Source organism: Hoplias malabaricus, unplaced genomic scaffold, assembly GCF_029633855.1.
Source record: "Hoplias malabaricus isolate fHopMal1 unplaced genomic scaffold, fHopMal1.hap1 scaffold_115, whole genome shotgun sequence".
NCBI lineage: Eukaryota > Metazoa > Chordata > Actinopteri > Characiformes > Erythrinidae > Hoplias > Hoplias malabaricus.
Genome location: NW_027100973.1, coordinates 75,657 through 92,781, shown reverse-complemented (window position 1 = coordinate 92,781; position 17,125 = coordinate 75,657). Strand labels below are relative to the sequence as shown.

Genomic DNA, 17,125 nt, shown 5'->3' with positions numbered 1-17,125 from the left:
CTGTATGTGCATTCGAACAAACAAATTAGTTCCATTACTATATGGTATCTACACACACATATATATTCATTCATTCATTTTCTGTAACTCTTATCCAGTTCAGGGTCACGGTGGGTCCGGAGCCTAACTGGAATCATTGGGCGCAAGGCGTGAACACACCCTGTAGGGGGCGCCAGTCCTTCACAGGGCAACAAAGACACACACACACACACACACCTACGGACACTTTTGAGTCTCCAGTCCACCTACCAACATGTGTTTTTGGACTGTGGGAGGAAACCAGAGCACCCAGAGGAAACCCACGCAGACACAGGGAGAACACACCACACTCCTCACAAACAGTCACCCGGAGGAAACCCACACAGACACAGGGAGAACACACCACACTCCTCACACACAGTCACCCGGAGGAAACCCACGCAGACACAGGGAGAACACACCACACTCCTCACAGACAGTCACCCGGAGGAAACACACGCAGACACACAGAGAACACACCACACTCCTCACAGACAGTCACCCGGAGGAAACCCACGCAGACACAGAGAGAACACACCACACTCCTCACAGACAGTCACCCGGAGGAAACCCACGCAGACACAGAGAGAACACACCACACTCCTCACAGACAGTCACCTGGAGCAGGACTCCCTGGAGCTGTGTGACCGCGACACTACCTGCTGCTCCAATGTGCCGCCCTCACACATATATAATGTATTATAATAATAATAATAATAATAGTGTATACCAGTAATGTGCCTAGAGACTCGTGCTGTGCTGTAAGAGCTGCACTCACCCCCCGGTTTGTTTACACAGCGCTGGATGTCTTTTAATAAGGGCTCAAAGGGAGAAGGTTTGAATTGCTTTGTGCTCTGACTCCATCCACAGTAATAAAGAGAGTTACTAAACTCTGTAGCCATGCCATAAAACATCCTTTCTCCTGCTGTAACTCTGCTCCTTCTGTTCAACAGTTGCCCCCACGACTACAGGGGCCACTGTAACGAGATCATCAATCACATACACTTCAGCTGTCAGTGCTTTTAATCTTGTGGCTGATATCTGTATACACCAGCGTTTACATACGGTGCCAAAGAAAACGTTGGTGTTACAGGGTGGGCCCGTTAATGAAAACAGACCTGAAAGACGTGTGCTGAGACACCCCCTTGTCCTCTGAGGCTCTGTGGAGCTGCAAAGATCTTTCTGTTTTCTTTTTCTGGTTTGTGGGCATTTATTTAGACTCTGGACTCTCCCAGTAGAGTTCTGATGTAAATACTCTCTCATCACCAGCTCCATTAGCTCCAATCGGCTCCCTGAACACTCTCTCTCACCCACTCAGACACACATTACACTCACACTAGCTATAATTACCCCACTGCAGAGAGAGAGAGAGAGAGAGAGAGAGAGAGAGAGAGAGAGAGAGAATGCGTCATCCATCTGTTTTGATGAGAATGTTTGAAGGTGGTTTTGGAGTTTTTCTAATTTGCTGAAGCTCTCTTGTCCATCAACAGGGAGGAGGTGTGTGTGTGTGTGTGTGTGTGTGGGGGGGGGGGGTGTTCCTTAAAGTATCTAAATCCTGCTACACTTGTTCAGTGAATGTGTGAAAGCTGGGGGCGATGGAGCAGAAAGAGGAGCTGAAAGAAGAGAGAATAAAAGAGGGAGGACAGGGTTCAGGCGTCTATTCAGAATCAGGTGAGACACAGCATTGAACCGACCCTCAACACTAACCACCACCGTCTCTCTCTCTCTCACACACTCACACACACACACACACTCTCTCTCACACACACACACACACAAACACACACACACCTGAATTTAACACGCTACGAAACTTCAGTGTCTGAGGCTGAATAAAAATATATAATTATATATAAAAAGAAGGAGAGAAAGAGAAAGAGAGAGAGAGATTAACTAGAGGAAGAATGAGGGGGTGTTCACTCACACCAGCTAATCCACTCCTCACTCTTCCCATTCACTCTCTCTCTCTCTCTCTCTCTGCCTCCAAGACTGTCTGTTCTTTTCAAATGAAGAAAAGCAAAAGAGGCTTGGGAGGAGGAGAGAAAACACACACACACACACACACACACGTTCTCCTGCTCGTTCTCCCGTGATAAGCAGGAAAAATAACTAGGACACAGAAGAAAGAGAAGGAGTGAAGATGGACAGGAAAACAAATTGTGTGAAGGAGCTCCTGCAGCCAGTTTTTAAAAACTGTATCTGATTAAGCTCTGCTTTTTGGACAAGATTAAAAGCTCTACGCGGCCAGAGTTTGAGAGACTCTGAAAGTATTAGACCTGTATTAACTGGCTCTGGGTTCAATCATAAAGGCCCTTATCCTGTAAAAAAAAAAATCAAACTCCTACGTTGACACTTGTAATCACAAAAATGCACCAGAAACCGGTCTAATGTGTTTTACGAGGGCCCTGTTTCTGTAATCAAGTAAAAAACAAAGGGGCTCGGTCAGACATGCTAGGACTCCTCTCGCACCGGAAACCGGTCTAATGTGTTTTACGAAGCCCCTGTGTCTGTAATCAAGCAAAAAACAAAAGGGCTCGGTCAGACATGCTAGGATTCCTCTCACACCGGAAACAGGTCTAATGTGTTTTACGAAGCCCCAGTGTCTGTAATCAAGTAAAAAACAAAGGGGCTCGGTCAGACATGCTAGGACTCCTCTCGCACCGGAAACCGGTCTAATGTGTTTTACGAAGCCCCTGTGTCTGTAATCAAGTAAAAAACAAAAGGGCTCGGTCAGACATGCTAGGACTCCTCTCACACCGGAAACCGGTCTAATGTGTTTTACGAAGCCCCAGTGTCTGTAATCAAGTAAAAAACAAAGGGGCTCGGTCAGACATGCTAGGACTCCTCTCGCACCGGAAACCGGTCTAATGTGTTTTACGAAGCCCCTGTGTCTGTAATCAAGTGAAAAACAAAGGGGCTCGGTCAGACATGCTAGGACTCCTCTCGCTCTGCTCACGGCAGAAACTCTCAAGGGTGGATATTTGGCTGATGTAAATGACTGCATCCCCATGTCTGAAATATCAAAGACGTTTGCAGCCAATGTCGACCCCAAATTAGACTTGAACTAGTTTTATAAACCTCTAATAAACATTATGACTGTTCCCATGACCCAGTGGGATCATACTGCAGTCACGTCTTCATAGGAATTCATTACAGAACCCAGTGTTAATATTCAGAGCTTAATTAACAGCTCTGAGGTTTCAGACTGGACACAATGCAGGTTAATGAAGGAAAAAATGATGATGAACAGTCTGCACCTACATTATTGGTTAATCTTACAGAAGCCGAACATAGCATGTCATCATGGTTACAGCTCCAGCAGCTCTGTTCATCATCTCGTGTGTGTGTTTGTGTGCTGTAACTGGGTTTGGAATAATCAATGCTGTCTTAGATACTCAGTCACAACAGAACACAGAAGACACGCTCAGAATTGTGGGTCAAAGCCACTGTTCACAAAGCACTCTGAGGTTCACTGTGTGTCTAAATGTTTGTAGACGTACCTGTTTTCTGGTGACACAGAGCCCCGTCCAATCCGTTGAGGGAGAGCTGAAATGGTGTTTTGGATCCAGGACGCATCTTTCAACATCGGCGCACAATCGTACTAAAGCACCTACATCTGAATGTCATCGAATCCTGAAAGACATGTCCAGAAAGAAACGTCTAGCCAAAACCCTCCACAGAGTAGAAGCTCTTACCCTACACCCAACGCTAGGATGAGCAGCTGTCCACAACCTTCTCCCCGTAAAGGAGTTACAGCTCAATGCATGAGTTTCATCTGTGCAACTTTATCCTGAGAGTTCAGGCTTGAAATCAAAGCCTAAAGGCTCTGAGACTCAGCCGCAGTGGCGTGAAGAGGCCTGCAATTAATATCCAAAATCGACTCAAACCCACTCACACACGGAGGTAGCTCCGCCAACGTTGTGTTAGATATTCACCGCCACTAAGTTCTTTAATAAAACGTGCAATGTGGGTCTTCAAGGCCAGTGTTTACAAAGCGCTTTGTAGCTAGACTCTTCCAGAAGGGCAAGCTGTGCCCAGCCTTTAAAGGAGATGTTCAAGATTGTAATCAAAAAACACTTCTAATAAAATTCTGAAAATGTTTTTTATCGAAGCATATAACGGCTAGAGAAATGTCCTTTTCAGTTTTAACCTCTTGAAAATTAGTCAAAATAACGTTAAGTGAAAGAAATGTTCTCGTTAGAGTTAAAGCTAAAGTAGGACACCAATAATAATCACTGCTTAGGAGAAATATTATAATAAAATACGTTATGCCTTTGTTGGAATAAGAACCTATGATCTGTAATTCGCATTATGCCTTTTTCTATGTTATGAGTGATGACGCCTGTAATGAGGAAGAGTTTTCGTGTTACTGTCGTATAGTGTTTCTATGGTAGTGTGACCAGACGTCCTCTTTTACCCGGACATGTCCTCTGTTTTAAACTTAAAAAAATGTCCGGGCGGAATTTCACAAACGTCCGGGATGTTGTTTTTCTAGAGCTCACATAGAACTTCGAGAAGTTTCGTTCACAAACCAGTCCCGCCCTCTCCTACTCCGATTGGTTCGCTTGAGAAGGGGGCGTGGTGAAGTAGAATCTTCTGATTGGACGGTCTGACTGTAGAGCTACTGTTATTGGTCGATAACCTTCTCTGTAAACATTTAATTGTTCAGTCTGCACGTCAGTAGTCTGAGATTCAAATGAGATTCTGTGGTAATTCAAACAGTGGATAAAAACCTACAGATAAGTTACACGTCAACCGGGTACAAAGAACAGTTGATTTTTCCCCCTCAAACATTCCACAGTGTGTGTGTGTGTGTGTCTGTCTGTTTGACGTCAGTGCTGGGTCAGCACGCTGGCGTCCATCGCTCCTGCTCGTGTCTCACTTGTGTTCTGTTTATTTGCTGGTTTAGTCGTCTTGTCTAATTTGTGGCTGTCTGTGAGGGGACCTGAGTGCAGTGGGTTTTTCTCCTTTGCTCTGAGATCTAACCTGGGGGACCTGTTTTCTATGTCACTGCCCGGAGGTTAGCTGTTTGCTATCTCCGATGTTAACCGCTGGGCCTGCTGACCAGGGGAGCTTTTTCCATCACCACAGTTCGACAAACGCGTGGCTGTCTTTTCTGCTCTGTGCACTGGGGCTGTGAACCAACGAGCCTGCTGCCACTGCCTGTGCTTGGTGTCCCGCAGTTGTTGCTGTGAACCGAGGGAGTGTTCGCTAACACCGTCGCTAACTGTTGTTGGACGCCGAGAAGTGCGTCCTCATGCCGTTGCTCTGAGGTGGGTCAATTTTCTGAGGCTGCTCCTGGTGATGTCCAGGTGCAGCATGTCCTCAACGTCCGCCGGCTGTGGCTACAGCTTATACTGACTGTCAATCTTGGGTTCCAATTTAACCCTGTGGCTGCTCACTGGCCTCTATTCACCCTCATTTAACTTTTTCTGTGTGAGCTGTGTACCTTTTTGTACTACTATGTCTGTTTGTTCTTTGATTTTTTTGGTTGTGTCTTAATATTGTTAGTGCTTTGGGTCCTCGAAAAGTGCTTAATAAATAAAATGCATTAGTATTACCTTAAAAAACGCTTAGCTTCTGGATGTAAACAACCAGAGAGAACTGTGAGTCGTAGATGTTCCCTTCAAGTCTTTTATTTAAGAGAAAATACAATTATAGAGTAATACATCTAACAGTCAGGACAGAGTAAAAACAGCACTCAGAGTCACATAGACTCCCAGGCTGTGATCTACTTTATTGATCAGATAAACGACACAGGCTCTGATCCACTTTATTGATCAGATACACAACACCGTGCCCTTCGTCAGCATGAGACTCACACCAGCTCTGACTCCTGCTACTCCCTCATCTCCAGCTGCTCCAAAACACCAGCCACTATTTCAATGGACTTAGAGTGGCTTTTACCAATTGTTACTCATCTAACATCAACACCCAACTTCATTATTGTCCTTGTGGCTTAATGTCATCAAACTCGACCAGCATTTGGCTTAAATCCTTTCAAGGAAAATATCTGTTACTTAAGGAAAAGTTGGGAATTTATACCCTAGCATTGCTCTAATTTTCTGAAAGAATGTTTGATGAAGAGGTGTTTTTGACACTTGCTTCACGAGACGAGATGTAAAATATAATTCGTCAACAACTGGAGCAGGTACAGAGCTCAACTCCATTACAGAGCTCAACTCCAGTCCACTCTGTGACATAACAGATAAACGGGGACACTGCCGTCTCTAAAAGTCGATTCTAATCCCTCTCACTAGGCCACGCTGAAGCAGTGCTGTCCACTTTAATATCAGGATCGAAGTGACCACGCCACAGGCCAACATCGATATCTTCCATTCACCAGCATCTCCACGCTGACCTGCATTTACCACATGAGCAGACAACTAGGACTCCATCCACACAAACCCAAACTCAGTCTGACCACACAAACCCAAACTCAGTCTGACCACACAAACCCAAACTCAGTCTGACCACACAAACCCAAACTCAGTCTGATCACACAAACCCAAACTCAGTCTGACCACACAAACCCAAACTCAGTCTGACCACACAAACCCAAACTCAGTCTGACCACACAAACCCAAACTCAGTCTGACCACACAAACACAAACTCAGTCTGACCACACAAACCCAAACTCGGTCTGACCACACAAACACAAACTCAGTCTGACCACACAAACCCAAACTCAGTCTGACCACACAAACCCAAACTCAGTCTGACCACACAAACTCGGTCTGATCACACAAACCCAAACTCGGTCTGACCACACAAACACAAACTCGGTCTGACCACACAAACCCAAACTCGGTCTGACCACACAAACACAAACTCGGTCTGACCACACAAACACAAACTCGGTCTGACCACACAAACACAAACTCGGTCTGACCACATGAACCCAAACTCAGTCTGACCACACGAACCCAAACTCAGTCTGACCACACAAACACAAACCCAAACTCAGTCTGACCACACGAACCCACACTCAGTCTGATCACACAAACCCAAACTCAGTCTGACCACACGAACCCAAACTCAGTCTGACCACACGAACCCACACTCAGTCTGATCACACAAACCCAAACTCAGTCTGACCACACAAACCCAAACTCAGTCTGACCACACGAACCCACACTCAGTCTGATCACACAAACCCAAACTCAGTCTGACCACACAAACACACACTCAGTCTGATCACACAAATCCAAACTCAGTCTGATCACACGAACCCAAACTCAGTCTGACCACACGAACCCAAACTCAGTCTGACCACACGAACCCAAACTCAGTCTGACCACACAAACCCAAACTCAGTCTGACCACACAAACACAAACTCAGTCTGACCACACAAACCCAAACTCAGTCTGACCACACAAACACAAACTCAGTCTGACCACACAAACACAAACTCAGTCTGACCACACGAACCCAAACTCAGTCTGATCACACGAACCCAAACTCCGTCTGATCATACAAACCCAAACTCAGTCTGATCACACAAACCCAAACTCAGTCTGACCACACAAACACAAACCCAAACTCAGTCTGACCACACAAACACAAACCCAAACTCAGTCTGACCACACGAACCCAAACTCAGTCTGACCACACGAACCCAAACTCAGTCTGATCACACAAACCCAAACTCAGTCTGACCACACAAACACACACTCAGTCTGATCACACAAACACACACTCAGTCTGATCACACAAACCCAAACTCAGTCTGATCACACAAACCCAAACTCAGTCTGACCACACGAACCCAAACTCAGTCTGATCACACGAACCCAAACTCAGTCTGATCACACGAACCCAAACTCAGTCTGACCACACAAACCCAAACTCAGTCTGACCACACGAACCCAAACTCAGTCTGACCACACAAACACAAACTCAGTCTGACCACACAAACACAAACTCAGTCTGACCACACGAACCCAAACTCAGTCTGACCACACGAACCCAAACTCAGTCTGATCACACGGACCCAAACTCCGTCTGATCATACAAACCCAAACTCCGTCTGATCATACAAACCCAAACTCAGTCTGACCACACAAACCCAAACTCAGTCTGACCACACAAACACAAACTCAGTCTGACCACACAAACACAAACTCAGTCTGATCACACAAACCCAAACTCAGTCTGATCACACAAACCCAAACTCAGTCTGACCACACAAACACAAACTCAGTCTGACCACACGAACCCAAACTCAGTCTGACCACACGGACCCAAACTCAGTCTGATCACACGGACCCAAACTCCGTCTGATCATACAAACCCAAACTCAGTCTGACCACACAAACACAAACTCAGTCTGACCACACAAACACAAACTCAGTCTGACCACACAAACACAAACTCAGTTTGATCACACAAACCCAAACTCAGTCTGATCACACAAACCCAAACTCAGTCTGACCACACGAACCCAAACTCAGTCTGACCACACAAACACAAACTCAGTCTGATCACACAAACCCAAACTCAGTCTGATCACACAAACCCAAACTCAGTCTGACCACACGAACCCAAACTCAGTCTGACCAAACAAACCCAAACTCAGTCTGACCACACAAACACAAACTCAGTCTGATCACACAAACCCAAACTCAGTCTGATCACACAAACCCAAACTCAGTCTGACCACACGAACCCAAACTCAGTCTGACCACACAAACCCAAACTCAGTCTGATCTCAAATGCAGTATGATCACACAAACTCACACTAACAGACCACTAAATCTCAGCCTGAGCACTAGAAGAGGGTAAATTATTTCCTCATTTTTACTGTTTGAGTGTGTGGAGAGAGAGAGAGAGGGAGGGAGAGAGAGAGAGAGAGAGAGAGAGAGAGAGAGAGAGAGAGAGAGAGAGAGGTGGAGAGAGAGAGGGGTGGAGAGAGAGAGAGAGGGAGAGAGAGAGAGAGAGAGAATAGAGTGCAGCTATGATTTATCCTTTTGTTGACTGACGCAAATGGGATTTTGGGACACACGCACACACACTAACTTACCCCCCCAAAACCTTGTGACGCAGTGTCGTCTCTGAATGTCACCTCTAATATACGAACAGCCAACACGCTACAGACAGATGCTCAACCAAAAGGTCAACACCAAACACACACACACAGTCTGTGCTACTGCTGACAGAGCTTTCACTGTTATTTAGTGCCTACACCAACCTTGGCTTTTTGACTGCTAACAACAATCAAACTCAACAACTACAGACCCTGGTCCTACCAGCTCCCAATTCCTCCCCACTCCGTCTTGATTGCAGGACCATGCTCTAAAGTGAATTAGACCATGCAACTGTAGGGGGAGCTCATTAGCCAAATATTTCAAATCGTATCAAGTAGTTCTGTACACCCGAAATAACAATGAGCCTCTCTAGACTGCTCTTCTGCTGAGATGCTGAGGAGGCTCAGTGCACTTCTTGACCTCTTGACAACTTTTGGTAATGAGCTTGATGACCTTAGGCTCATGAATATTCAATTTAAGAAAATGCCATTCAATTAGCAGCAGGATGATTACACCATGTCCACAGTAGGTGCACTTTAAATGTAGCTGATTTCAACATTATAAGCTGTGTCTACAAATTGTAAAGGGACCGGGTCATGTGCTGTTAGCCTAAAGCATCGTCCTATGTGGCGCTGGTCTCTGAGGGCTATCAAAGTTGTTATTTAAATACAATGACACATTTTTATGTAATAAAACAAAATAAAAATAAAACAAAACTAGATTGAAGTTTAATTGAAAATTCAAGTGTTTAAAACAATATATTTATTGAATATATCTACAGTTAATTTATTTATTTGGTACAATGTTACAACATTGTGAGGAGTGTGGTGTGTTCTCTCTGTGTCTGCGAGGGTTTCCTCCGGATGACTGTCTGTGAGGAGTGTGGTGTGTTCTCTCTGTGTCTGCATGGGTTTCCTCCGGGTGACTGTCAGTGAAGAGTGTGGTGTGTTCTCCCTGTGTCTGCGTGGGTTTCCTCCGGGTGACTGTCTGTGAGGAGTGTGGTGTGTTCTCCCTGTGTCTGTGTGGGTTTCCTCCGGGTGACTGTCAGTGAGGAGTGTGGTGTGTTCTCCCTTTGTCTGCATGGGTTTCCTCCGGGTGACTGTCAGTGAGGAGTGTGGTGTGTTCTCCCTGTGTCTGCGTGGGTTTCCTCCGGGTGACTGTCTGTGAGGAGTGTGGTGTGTTCTCCCTTTGTCTGCATGGGTTTCCTCCGGGTGACTGTCTGTGAGGAGTGTGGTGTGTTCTCCCTGTGTCTGCGTGGGTTTCCTCCGGGTGACTGTCTGTGAGGAGTGTGGTGTGTTCTCCCTGTGTCTGTGTGGGTTTCCTCCGGGTGACTGTCTGTGAGGAGTGTGGTGTGTTCTCTCTGTGTCTGCGTGGGTTTCCTCCGGGTGACTGTCAGTGAGGAGTGTGTTCTCCCTTTATTATTATCGTTACACTTATATAGCGCCTTTCTAGACACCCAAGGACGCTTTACAATCTACACTGCTCAGAACGCTCAATTCACACACACACTGGCGAGAAGCGGCAGCCAAACGCGCACAGCGTACTCTCAACCAGAAACGACCGTCCACCTGGAGGACTGCATCGGGCACTAGGGTTTAACCCAGGACAGAGCGCCAATCCATATCTGGGCTCACACATACAGACATTCATTCACACACCAGGACAGTTATTAGAGAAGCCAATTCACCTACCCTCCATGTTTTTGGACTGTGGGAGGAAACCGGAGCCCCCGGAGGAAACCCACGCAGACACGGGGAGAACATGGAAACTCCACCCAGATGGGACTTGAACCCAAGATCCCAGCGCTGGGAGGCGAACGTGCTAACCACCAAGCCACCGTGCCGCCAGACACAGACACAGACCCATGCAGACACTTTGTCTGCATGGGTTTCCTCCGGGTGATTGTCTGTGAGCAGTGTGGCGTGTTCTCTCTGTGTCTGCGAGGGTTTCCTCCGGATGACTGTCTGTGAGGAGTGTGGTGTGTTCTCTCTGTGTCTGCGAGGGTTTCCTCCGGATGACTGTCTGTGAGGAGTGTGGTGTGTTCTCTCTGTGTCTGCATGGGTTTCCTCTGGGGGCTCAGGTTTCCACCCACAGTCCAAATATATTTTGTTAGACTGGTTCAGTTAACAATTTTGAGGTTTAAAAACAATTTCTTCCCAAAGTCAGATCAGGAAAGTTTTATCTCAGTGAAGCTCCTCAGGAAACGTAAGTGCTGCCAGATGTCGTTAAAAGGTGAGTTTATAAAATGCACAAAACAATGAATATTAAATGTGATGTCAATATAATTCAAATACATAGAATCAGATTTAAATACTCATGTTACCTTTATATAAAAAGTAATCGAAAGGCAACATAAATCTTCCATTTTTTTTCCCCAAGTGAAGTTGGAATTGCTGGTGAGAACAGCACACACATTTTACACACATTCGTTACACACAACTTTACGTGTATCCTCACGTGGTTAAGACAAGTACTCACACACATGACACTTTCATACACATTGGTCTGAGCCTCTGATCAGTTCTGTAAGTCAGTGATTTTCCTCTTGCGGTAGTTAGTGACCAGGCTGGACGCGGTCAGCTGTGCGGCTCTGCCTTTCTCCCACAGCTGAAAAGAGTTGAGTCCGCTCTGACCGGCTCTGAACAGCGCCCTCTCCAGGCAGTCCAGCCTCTCCACCAGCGCTGACGTGTCCTCATTATACGCATTTTGAGATGAGTCCATGGTCCGGCGGAAACGGCCGATAAAGGTCTGGTGAAAATAGAGACCACAACAATTACACCATGTTAAAACTAACTAAAAACGGTGGTTTCCTACCTTCCCTCAAAAGTTACACAGTGCAGTCTCTGAAGTGCTGAGTCTGGAGTAGCAAAAACAGGCTTGGTTCCCCTTATTACATCCCCTGAGGAGGGTGTGTGCTTTTTAATTTGATCAGATCAACAAAAGACGCAATTAAGCCAACGCTTTGAACGTGACTGTTTTCACGCCCGATTCTCAGCACAGAACGTTTTGCCTGATGTTTTTATCTTATCTAAGACAAAGAGCTAGTGATCTGGCCTCTAGCTTTTGCGGGAAAGGGATAAACACACTCTATAATAGAGCAAAGACGTGAGAGAAAATAATTCAAACCCATTTCTCACTCTAAGCTTTAACAAGACAAAGGTGGGGAAAATGGAAGCGGCAGGACATCAGTGACGGTCACCTGCAGAAAGGACAGACTGTGATTGCCTCTCAGCCTCCAAGGCCAGTCTGCCCAGCAACGCTGAGTAACACAGGCCACGTGCAAAGAGCGCCACCTGCTGACAGACGTCTAGGTTGTTTTATTACCTTATTTTTTTTTTAAATGACCACTGAACCTCAACGACAGTTTTTTTTCTGATTTATTTGATGTGTTGGCCACATAATAAAATAATAAACCAAAACAAACGATGTTAGCCAGCACTGGGCTGTGGACAAACCACCATCAACAGATCTGGACTGAGTTGGAGTTGAGTTGTTACTCCCAATTATATTTACAATTAACTACATGAGACACATCCAGTAGACACTCAGATGTATTCACTCTCTGTAGAGGAAAGGTCCCAGCACTGTAATCAAACCCAGTTCTGTTCCAGTTTATTACCTCTCCTGACCCCCCCAGCGGTGAGCACTCACCTGTAGGACTGTCTGAGCGATCTCCAGGTTTTCAGGGCTGTCAAAGTGAAGCATCTGTGAGCCCAGGCCGTAATAGTAAGGGCCCATTTTGTGTAGGTCCACGATATTGGGGTCAGCTCCGAATACTGTCCTCCAGCCCTCACGGTACACTTTAGGAAGCTCAACGGAGATCACGTGTCTCTTTCTTTCATACAGACCTTTAGCCAACCACAGTGGCATCTCCATCTTAGTGCCCTACAACACAAACACACACACACACACACACACACACACACATCCCAAAGTCATCGTTATATAAACATTCTCAAGCAACTGACAGAGAAACATATCATTGTCAGCAGACTACTGCTCAAATACTGTGTTTTAGACTGTGGGAGCAGCAGGTAGCGTCACACAGGGACCCGGAGGTTGTGGGTTCGATTCCCGCTCCGGGTGACTGAGTTTCGTGTGTTCTCCCCGTGTCCGCGTGGGTTTCCTCCGGGTGCTCCGGTTTCCTCCCATGCTCCAAAAACACACAGACTCAAAAGCGTCCGTAGGTGTGAATGTGTGTGTCTGTGTTGCCCAGTGAAGGACTGGCGCCCCCTACAGGGTGTATTCCCACCACACGGTTTATCTGCCACTGTTTTAATGTTGTAATTAAACAGGCCGTAATGCTAAATGCCCAGCGTTGACGTGTGAAAAGTACTTTATTAATAAACGTATACCGCAGACATACTGCTGTCCCAGTAAACAAGGAGCGTCCCTGGACGTTCAAAACAGGTCTAAAAGTAGTCTGTCCGTCACTGACATATTGTAAACGTCAGTGGACGTCCAAAATCCATCTTAATAAGTTAGTTAAGTGGTGACCAATTAATAACGTCAGTGGACGTCCAAAATACGTCTAATAGTCGTCTTTTCAATGTCTGTGTTTGGACGTATTTTCAACCTTAAGAGAACGTTGATTAGACGGCAGTCATTACGTTATTTCAACGTTGAATCAACGGCTAAGTGTTTACTGGGGTGTTACCTCGGGTATGTGTGGGCTGTCTCCGTTTTTCTCCAGAAAGCCCAGTCTTGGAAACTCTGTGAGTGTCTTTGAGGGTAAACGCTCCTGAGACATCAGAATATCATCCAGAGAGAAGAAGTTCTCCTCCATCCCCACTCCCGGGGACACGGGCATGTACGACTGGGTGTCCATCAGCGCGGGAACACCGCCAGGGACCGATCAACAAACTCAGAACACACCGCAACAGCAACACAACAATGTCAACCTTTGGCGCCAGTCTTCAAACCTAACAACGGCTCCCCGATCACATCGAGCAGACAAAAGCAATCGACGGCCGTGGAAGAGAGCACACGCCAAAAGAATCGATTCCTTAAGTTCGTTATGGTCAGTGTCGAGTCCTGAGCACAAACTGTGAGGGTCGAAGTGATGTTTGTATTTACTTTGTAATATAAATCATATCACGACGGGACATTTTATCTATCTCCTTGGTGCTGAGTTGGTGAATGAAACTGAGTCAAGGAGGAGTCGATTCAATTGAAATGAGTCAAGAGTCGGTGTCGACTCCTGACATGTACTGAATCAATAATCGATAGCGAAGAGAGTGGAATAAAATGGTGTTCTTGCAAATATTAGATTGTTTATTGGTGTTCTTCGTTGTGTACTTTTACTGTTACTACTGCCACTGTTTTGGTACCTGTCATGAATTTGGCTTTGACCTCGTTTATCCGTCATTAACATAATTAACTGTGGTAAAACACAGAAAGTCAGTCTTGACTGAGGCTGAGGCAGAATAAATTACCATATATTTCTGTTTATAGAAGAGTACTTTTGAGCTGATGGGGTCTTTCACAAAGCAGGATTTCTCGGCTGTCCCAGTAAACAATTAGCCGTTGATTCAACGTTGAAATAACGTAATGACTGCCGTCTAATCAACGTTCTCTTAAGTTTGAAAATGAAAGTTGAAAAGACGTCCAAACACAGACATTGAAAAGACGACTATTAGACGTATTTTGGACGTCCATTGACGTTATTAATTGGTCCCGAAATAAATTATTTGTATAAAACGCGTTTTGGACGTCCACTGACGTTATCGATTGGTCACCACTTAACTAACTTATTAAGATGGATTTTGGACGTCCATTGACGTTTAAAATATGTCCTTGACGGACAGACTACTTTTAGACCTATTTTGAACGTCCAGGGACGCTCCTTGTTTACTGGGAGGGACATTGGACAGTCCTCTTCTTTGGGTTTAAATGATTTGTCTGAGAAATCCTGCTTTATGAAATATGCCCTGTTCACCTTATTGTGGTTATTATAATGTAGTGAGTTTTCACATTTCCACAATTACTGACAGACAATGCTGCCCAAAACATCATCAGACCTTTCAAAAATGTTAATCTTCTCTGGATATAAATGCTCCAGTAACAGGAAGAGATCTGATCTGATGAGGGTCTCAGCTTTACAGTGTTTTGCTTTAAATGAACAACCTTGATCATGCGTCGTGAGTGCAGTGTGTCAGAGATATCGGGCCTGATCAGTTAAAGAACAGAGCCTGTATTTCAAAAATATACGTTTTATTGAGAACAGTTCAGACATCGCTAAATGAAACTTTCTGAATATTTACGTTTCAGAGTAAATACTGCAGTCGTACGGAGCTGATAAATCACACACAGTGTGTTAAGGTGTTAAACTTTAATGCTGATATTTCCTGTGGATGCTGTGTGTTTAGAGTCGAGAATAGTGATGCGTTTCTTGACCCACTTCAGTTCTGGATTAACACAACGGCTCAAACCTTTTGTCGTGTAGAACCTGTGGAAAACAGCATAAAATCAAGTATTAAAATCAAACAGCAACAGTTAACTCAGACAGCACTGAAGATAACACTTACACAACAGCCCTCATGGCACAGGTGCTGCTGGTTTTGAAGTAGGACACAAGGCGTTTTATGGGGATCACAATGTTGAAGTACTTTTCACAGCAGTCATCTGTTCTAACAGCAGGACCTGAAAAGAAATGCATGTGTTAAAATCTTCCAGCAGAGTTCCACCTGGTCTTGGGACCGGTTTTAAAGGTGCACTGACACCCAGAATTAACCCATAATGATCAAAACCCCTGTAATTATCCATATTAACTAAAATATTTGTGTGGTTCCCCATAATACACTCTTACACTATTTTATCACCAGAATCGACAGCTTCTCTGACTGTATACATATGAATACAATTTGATAAATAGCCCCTGGAACTCAAAAGAAGGTCCTGATTAAACCTCCACAGTGTTCACCTTCATATATTAGTACAATATTGAGTTAAAATGAACAGTTTCATTCTCGTAATACAAATGAACACGCTGATACCCCACTCACCACTGTAGATGATCTGGACCGAGTAGAAGACAAACATGACCAGAAACAGACCACTCAGGACCTTCATCCTCTATACACAGCTGGCTAGCAGAGTATAGATGAATACAACTGGATGATGAGATGATACAGAATGAGATGTGCAGCAGTACAGCTCTGCTTGTGATTTATATAGCGAAGGAGAGGGAAGAGGGAAAACTATTCCCAGAGGCCTGCTCCATGTTAAATGGGAGCATTCTGCATTCTTCACCCTACTCTCAGATTCCCTGTTTAATACGATTACACCATGTCTTCCTCAGCTTCTTTAAAATGTCTCTGGAACTCAGACACAGGGAGAACACACCACACTCCTCACAGACAGTCACCCGAAGCGGGAATCAAACCCACAACCTCCAGGCCCCTGGAGCTGTGTGACTGCGACACCTACCTGCTGCGCCACTGTGCCGCCCCATGCTAATTATTCTATAGCTCAAATAAAGACATTTCTCAGAGGTAAAAGGACATTTAAAGTTGTGTCATTTAGAAGCAACTGAAACCAAAGATCCAGTTTTCTTTAGGAATATGTGTAGAGTCGTGCTCCTGATTAATAAACACACGCGGAGATGATCTAAACACGTGTGAATCTAAGTCTATTATCATTCAGTTAATGTTTAAAATGTAAATGAACAATCACTTCTTTAATGGATTTACACAGTAATGTTCACGCCGTCAGGAGGAAAGCAGCGAGACCAGCTTCTGTGATTCTTCTATAGAGCAGTGGGGATATTTTTTTCATGCAGCTGTTCATGGCGCTTTTCTCCATCATTCCTGTTTAGACCTGGGCCTTTGTTACGCCTGCCACTTCTCTGAGGATTAACTGTTCCCTGTTTTCTTCATTTCCACACAGTTGTTCACAGAGACTTGGAAATGGCTTTGAAATGCTTCCCTCAGGATACACACACAATAAAACAGTGCAGAAATATGTGAGACCTTTATCACTATTTTAAAGTAAACTCCAGCTGAAAGTCTGAGAGCTTCAAATTAGAGAAGGAAGAAAGAGAAGGCTTTTCTTTTAACTATAAGGACATAGATGATAGAA

The 17,125-nt window shown here is 45.1% G+C and overlaps 2 protein-coding genes across 2 annotated transcripts in view; both read right to left on the bottom strand.

The window, feature by feature from the left end:
- Positions 1-11,044: 11,044 nt before the first annotated feature.
- On the bottom strand, positions 11,045-14,034 carry gins3 (GINS complex subunit 3). The gene is made up of 3 exons (XM_066658955.1): positions 13,704-14,034; positions 12,698-12,931; positions 11,045-11,794 (listed from the first exon to the last, which is right to left on the bottom strand). Exons 1-3 carry the CDS (start codon positions 13,872-13,874, stop codon positions 11,564-11,566), a joined length of 636 nt encoding a protein of 211 aa, XP_066515052.1. The 5' UTR covers positions 13,875-14,034; the 3' UTR covers positions 11,045-11,563.
- Positions 14,035-15,370: 1,336 nt separating this feature from the next.
- The window catches only part of LOC136682855 (uncharacterized), a 6,339-nt gene continuing 4,584 nt past the window's right edge, over positions 15,371-17,125 (bottom strand). The window contains exons 4-6 of the mRNA XM_066658951.1: positions 16,051-16,120; positions 15,574-15,688; positions 15,371-15,494 (exon numbers count right to left, since the gene is read on the bottom strand). Of these exons, the coding sequence (XP_066515048.1) occupies positions 15,371-15,494; positions 15,574-15,688; positions 16,051-16,120 (309 nt within the window). The remainder of the gene's footprint in view (positions 15,495-15,573; positions 15,689-16,050; positions 16,121-17,125) is intronic.

What these genes read in the sequence shown, in the direction of transcription:
- gins3 (XM_066658955.1), bottom strand. Translation starts at nt 13,874, where the DNA reads ATGGACACCCAGTCGTACATGCCCGTGTCCCCGGGAGTGGGGATGGAG. An exon ending in ACAGCCCACACATACCCGAG is followed by an intron (nt 12,932 to 13,703) that starts GTAACACCCCAG and finishes TTTGTGTTGTAG; the next exon opens with GGCACTAAGATGGAGATGCC. An exon ending in TCGCTCAGACAGTCCTACAG is followed by an intron (nt 11,795 to 12,697) that starts GTGAGTGCTCAC and finishes TATTTTCACCAG; the next exon opens with ACCTTTATCGGCCGTTTCCG.